Here is a 6203-nt window from a genome sequence, read left to right as displayed (position 1 = left end):
AAATTGCAGTTTGTTAAAGTTCAATAGAAAATATGAAGAACAGCAGATAAATCAACAAAATAACATATGCATTTCTCGCTTGTTATACCTTACCCGCGTTCATTTTCTTTTATCCATGTTCTTCTTCTTTCTAACAAAGAATAACATTCCTGCACATTGATAAGAAACCAAAAATTGAGTTAAGAAAAATAGAAATGCCTAAATCATGAAATATAGAAGAATAAAAATTAATTGCTTTAAATACTGAACTCCTATGTTGTTGCTGCTGCTTTAAATGCTTCTTCTTCATCTTTTTATACTGTTAACTCCTATGTTGCCTTTAAAATAGATATGCTTGTGTTGAGTTCCTTCATGTTTCAAATTTACTGCAAGAGAAGAACTAAAGTAATCAGACAAATATGAGAAAGAAAGGGAAGTGAATTAAATGAAAATGACTAAAGATGGTATAAAATTTTGAATAAGTGAAGAGAGGGAAAAAATTTGAATTTGAAAATAGGAAAAGTAGTGTAAAGTTGGTGAGTGGTACCGTTTTTTTGCCTTGTAAGAAGGAAAAGTAGTTTCAAAACATTGATGTGACACAAATGGCTTGGTTGGCTTGGTTGCTTTTGAAGCCAGATTTGTTTCAATTGAACTATGGCTTGCTAAAAAGCAATTTTTTGTCTCACAAATTTATAAAATGGCTTGGTTGGCTCATAAAAGAGCTTGATTTGTTGCAATATTAGTTAAGTTACATAAATTTTAGACATCAAATGCCTTCACTTTAAATACTTGGCAGATTTTTAAGTAAGGGTATTTGGGAGATTTCCAGAACAGTTAACTTTCTTATATAGATTAGATTTAGACAAAATTCTAGCCCGTGCTTGGCACGGGTGTCCAAACTAGTTTTTTTTTTTTAAATTGGAAATAAGTTAGACATAGGCAGGCGCGGAACGCACTGGCATGACCCATTAGTTATTATAACAACGGTAACATTAATGACCGTTTTATAAATTCAAACTCGTACAATTAAATGATAATAATAATAATTTAAAAGACAAATAAATAATTGTTCGTTTTTTTAATGAAAAAAATAATATGGTTTTTGACTAGTCATAAATGAATTAAGTCTTAGTCAAAAAAACGAAAAATGAATTAAGTCAAAGAAATAAAAGATAAATGAATAATAAACAAAGAAAAGATAAAAAGAAATAGAGAGAGAGAATCATGAACCATGAAAAATTTGGTTGCTTATAAAAAGGGGAAAAACAGCTTCTCTTCTCTACCATTCGAATTTGCAACAATCTCGCTTTTCGCGTCTCATTCAAGGAACAAAGCACTTATTCTCCACTTACATTAATTCAAGTAACAATCCCTTTTCTCTTCTCTTCATAATTCACCTTCACTTCTTCCATAATTCTTATCATAAATCTGTGTTTTTTTTTCCCTCTTTCTGTGTGTAGCTGCATTTTTAGCTTCTTCACTGATTCATTGGCTTCTTAAGGATCAATTGGTAAGTGGGTTTTCCTTCTTTTATTAATATTTAGTTTATTTTTATGTAAAAATGAAATTTTTAATTATTTAATAAGGTGTGTTTGTTTGTAGAAGATTTTGTGTTTCTGAGTTTCCTATGTCATATGTTTCTGTTTTTCTTTGTGGGTTTTGACTATTTTATGAAAAAGATTCTAGCTTTATGCTTTAAGCTTCAATAAAATAAATGGGCTATTGAGAATTATGAGTAATTGTTTTTAGTTTATTAAAATTCAATTTTTTAGGTTTGAAAACTGTGTTATAATCTAAGGTAGATACTTGAAAATCACTCAAAATTTGTGTTGATTCAACAAAAATAATAGAAAACAAATATAAGTTTAGTTTCAGCATTAATATTTGTTTTCTTGTTTTTTTTGCCGAATCAGCATTGATTAAGTCAATGTCTTAGTCGTAAGGATGAGTAATACTATGAGGTTCTACTTACGAGGAGTCACATCATATCGATTGTATGACGTGTTTTTTTTTAATTAGGTTAAATAATTACAGGCTGGGAAGTGATATCAATGGGCCTTTGGTGTGATTTTATATGAAGTTTTGTCAAGTGTTTGTTATAGTTAATTAGGCTCTTGCATTAACCAATGGTTGTAAGTATTAGTATAATATAAGTGTCATTGTCAATGATGTTTGATTGAGTAAGAGAGAGATTGGAAGCAAGTAAGCAACTAGGATATTTGATTTTAGTACACATAGATTTGTGTTTCTAGACTTTTGTCTTTTGTATTTTTCCCATTCACAGAAAAAATTAATTGAACATAATTTGGTATTTTTGGAATGAAATGCCTCAATTTAGTCAATTTACAACTTGAGATTCTTGCCATTCATTTACTGTGAAGTTGGTTTATCTTCTTGGCCTCTCTGTGATGTTATGCTGATACTGTGTTTAATGTTTATAGAGCCTTTGAGTTAATCTCTCTCTCTCTCTCTCTCTCTCTCTCTCTGTGTGTGTGTGTGTGTGTGTGTGTGTGTGTGTGTGTGTCTCTCTCTCTGATTGTCTATGCTTTTGTTATGTTCCCTATAACCCTTTCCTCACTAGTCTTGATTTCAAAGGAGAATTTTATACCATTATTTGCAGATATTGAGAGACTTGATCCGACGCTGAATTTTATACTATGTTTGAATTGAAGTTAATATTACTGTGAAACATAATTCTACTTCGATGAATCTCTGTTGCTTTTCCATTTATTGTATGTAATTAATGTTATCATCACAACTTAAATTGCTCTCTGGTCATATCGTTTAGTAGCATGCTTTGTAGTACTTACATACTCGCTAATACCTGCAAAGTACACAAATTTAGATACTTTCATGCATTAACCGTCAAAAAAGTGATTATGTTATCACGATTCGTTGCTAATTCGTTTCAGTGTTGTCATTTCTTTATCTGTTGACCTGATGGCTGCTTACTCCTGTATGTGGTGCAGGCTGCAAAGTTTACCGATTAAACCCTTGTTGGAGCATTATTTGGTATATCAATTGTGCCATTACACCATCTAGAAAATCATTCAGTTGAGTTTTCTATATCAAATACGAATTTCATTTACATTTCGTATGTTACTGAAAGTTCTGTTTTATTTAGAAACATATACCAGTGATATTGATATTGTTGAGAATGAATTTCTTAAACAGGAGGTAGCCATGCTTAGTCCTGAAGGTGAACTGAAAATAAGTTTCGGCTATCAATGCAATAGCCACAAAGGCATCCCTTGCAAAGTTGCCAATGGCTGCAAAATCATTCCTGAATTCCGAAGAACGAGCAGTTTCTCTTGCTTGTCAGGTGCTGCCATAAGTGCAAACGCTACACTTGCCAACACAAACATCTGCAATGGTTTGATAGGAGAAGAAATCCTTCCGAATTTGGACTCTCCTAATTCATTTCGGCGGGTACCCTCTTCGCCAAATTTTGGAGACACGCTATCATCTTCTCTCCATAGTAGTTTGTCAAACCTAAGTTGCAGCCCGTCCAGTCCAAGTAATATGCTTGAAAATGACCCTTGTTCGTTAAGATTCATGAGCCCTCCTTCTAGAAGTGATTGTTTCCATAATGCTACGGAAGTACAAGTAGCAGGAGGAGCTGCTGGCGAAGATAGAGTTCAAGCAGTTTGTTCCGAAGAAAAGGGGTGGCTTTTTTGCGCAATTTATGACGGCTTTAATGGGAGGGATGCAGCGGACTTTCTTGCCTGTACACTTTATGACTCTATTGTATCTTATCTAAATACAATAGATTGGGATTCAGAACCAAATTCCATCAAGAATGCTTCTGACAACGAGTGTTTGGATGATAGTCGTATTCTTAATGGGTGCCAATCTTCATCGAGTAAATCATTTTCGCATGTGGTACTTGATAACCTCAAACACATTCTTAGTCAGGTTGAGAATGATTTCTTGTACATGGTTGAGCAGGAAATGGAGGAACGTCCGGATTTAGTCTCAATTGGATCTTGTGTTTTACTCGTGCTTCTTCACGGGAATGATTTGTGTACACTCAATCTAGGGGACAGTAGAGCAGTGCTTGCGACATGCAGTACAAGTAATGGAATGAACGGGAATGAGAGATTGAAAGCTATTCAGCTTACTGATGGTCATACTGTTGACAATGAAGATGAAAGAACTCAACTTCTTGCTAGTCATCCTGATGATCCTAAGACCATTGTATCAGGGAGAGTGAAAGGCAAATTGAAGGTTACACGCGCTTTTGGAGTTGGCTACTTGAAAAAGGTTGGTATCTCTTTAAAGTTTTAGCCAATTAGTTTCCAAATGATTTTGGATACTGATTTTTTGCAGTAGCATTTGTAGTTATGATTCATTCGATGATGCTGATCAACATTTTGATTTGACAAAGTTGTCTGTTTGGTGAATTAGACTTAGAAGCTATGCTTGTTTGGATATTACGAATAAGATGAAAATGATACTATTAGTATTAGACTGTAACTAGTAAGCAATTGAATAGAGTCAATACTTGCTTTAAATAGGACTAATGATATTGTTACATTTTGACATCAATTAGGGTAAAGATACATTTATGACACGTTTACAAGGAAGATATGTTCGTGTTTTCCGTGTTTTTATTACATGTATCTTGTTGTAAGTTGTGATCGTCATTTGCATATATAGTTATATATTAACAAAAAAATACCATTTTACAGATATAATGCATTTTTGTAATGTGTTTTTGTTAATGTATAACTGTGTCAATATATTCTAGATTCTAGACCACATCGTATCTTTAGTTTTTAAGAATGTCGCATATCCTCGTATATATGTTGTATTACACCGGTGTCGAATCATGTACGTGGGCTTTATAGAAAGATAGTTATTTCAAATTTATACAGCATCCAAATAGATGGAAGAGTGTTGTGCATTTTCTGAGTTTGCTCGTCTACTTATCCAATTTTCTGAGTTTTCTGAGTTTACTCTTCTTACCAAAAATATCTAAACTTGATTTTATTTTATTTTTCATGCAGAAAATTCTGAATGATGCATTAATGGGAATCCTTCGAGTTCGTGATCTTAAAAGCCCACCATATGTTTCAACTGAACCATCATTGAATGTGCATAAAATCTCTACTTCTGATCAATTCGTTATAGTTGCAAGTGATGGTTTATTCGACTTCTTCAGCAACGAGGAAGCAGTAAATCTCGTCGAGTCTTACATCTTAAGAAATCCTCACGGTGATCCAGCTAAATTTCTCATTGAAGAATTAGTAACAAAAGCAGCTGATTCTGCAGGTAATTTTACGAGATCTCTTTCAAAATTTTATGAATAGATATTTGTGTTTTATTATCGGTTACCTGATCGATTCTCTTACAGGTTTCACCACGGAGGAGTTGATGAATGTTCCGGATGGGAGGAGGAGAAAGTATCATGATGATGTCACTGTAATGGTGATCATCCTTGGAATGAATAAACGGACTTCAAAGGCGTCAATTTGCATCTAAACAGTCGCCAAGGAAAATTTGGGTATGAAGCTTTTCGATAGACAGCTTAGTCATGTAGTTTATTCTAGAAAGTTATGATATTCAAAGATTGTACATATGACAATTTTGAACTTAGAATCATTAGTTCCTTTGGTATTCAAATATTTTGTTTTAGTGGTTCCATTTTGCAGTAGAAATCTATGTTAAATTAAATATAGGTTGGTTTACAGATTATGATGAATTCAATCCATTATTTGCTTGCCATAATAATATATTTGTGGAATTCAAATTAATTCACAATATCCTTACTGTTCATTTTTGTTTTTCATTTATAAATTTTGGTTGCGGGAACTTTTTCTTTGATGAAAATCAAGCTCTTAATCTTATGAAGCACGGACACCGGACACTGACATGTTAACATCGATAATAATTGCAAAAATGACATATTCAATGTAATCATAAGTGTCGGTGTCGGACACCGACATGTGTCAGACACCAGACACGCCTAATACGAGGAATGTCCGTGCTTCATAGCTCTTAATTGCTTGGACAAAAAGGCATTGGTGACTATTTCTAAAATCTATACTATATGTGAATGAGGGTCCTTCCTCATAATGCCCTTTGAAGTTTGAACAAGTATCTTCATCTAGATGCCAGTTTTATTAAATTACTTACTACTCCTTAGGCCGGTCAAACTTTCAAGGGTATTTGTACAATATACCAATGATGTGAAATTCTCATTTAGAGTAATAATTCCACTT

General features: G+C 33.3%; 1 protein-coding gene across 5 annotated transcripts; it reads left to right on the top strand.

Moving 5' to 3' along the window:
- Positions 1 to 1183: 1183 nt before the first annotated feature.
- Positions 1184 to 5735, top strand: LOC123885607 (probable protein phosphatase 2C 40). 5 transcript variants are annotated; one of them, XM_045934894.1, is made up of 6 exons: positions 1184 to 1341; positions 1440 to 1489; positions 2949 to 3032; positions 3154 to 4242; positions 4989 to 5253; positions 5336 to 5735. In XM_045934894.1, the coding sequence occupies exons 4-6, from the start codon at positions 3163 to 3165 to the stop codon at positions 5461 to 5463; spliced, it is 1473 nt and encodes a 490-aa protein (XP_045790850.1). In that variant the 5' UTR covers positions 1184 to 1341; positions 1440 to 1489; positions 2949 to 3032; positions 3154 to 3162; the 3' UTR covers positions 5464 to 5735. The 5 variants fall into 5 exon arrangements, with proteins under 5 accessions (XP_045790850.1, XP_045790849.1, XP_045790851.1 ...); XM_045934893.1 differs by having other exon boundaries at positions 2949 to 4242; XM_045934895.1 differs by lacking the exons at positions 1184 to 1341; positions 1440 to 1489 and adding an exon at positions 2235 to 2430.
- Positions 5736 to 6203: the final 468 nt, after the last annotated feature.

The sequence above is a fragment of the Trifolium pratense genome, linkage group LG5 (genome assembly GCF_020283565.1).
Source record: "Trifolium pratense cultivar HEN17-A07 linkage group LG5, ARS_RC_1.1, whole genome shotgun sequence".
Lineage (NCBI taxonomy): Eukaryota > Viridiplantae > Streptophyta > Magnoliopsida > Fabales > Fabaceae > Trifolium > Trifolium pratense.
This window is presented reverse-complemented; position numbering and strand designations above follow the sequence as displayed.

Bases quoted from the DNA above. Each gene is read 5' to 3' on its own strand.
- LOC123885607 (XM_045934893.1), top strand. From the start codon at position 3,076: ATGTTACTGAAAGTTCTGTTTTATTTAGAAACATATACCAGTGATATT. The intron at 4,243-4,988 runs GTTGGTATCTCT...TTTTTCATGCAG, and splicing joins GAGTTGGCTACTTGAAAAAG to AAAATTCTGAATGATGCATT. The intron at 5,254-5,335 runs GTAATTTTACGA...ATTCTCTTACAG, and splicing joins AAAAGCAGCTGATTCTGCAG to GTTTCACCACGGAGGAGTTG.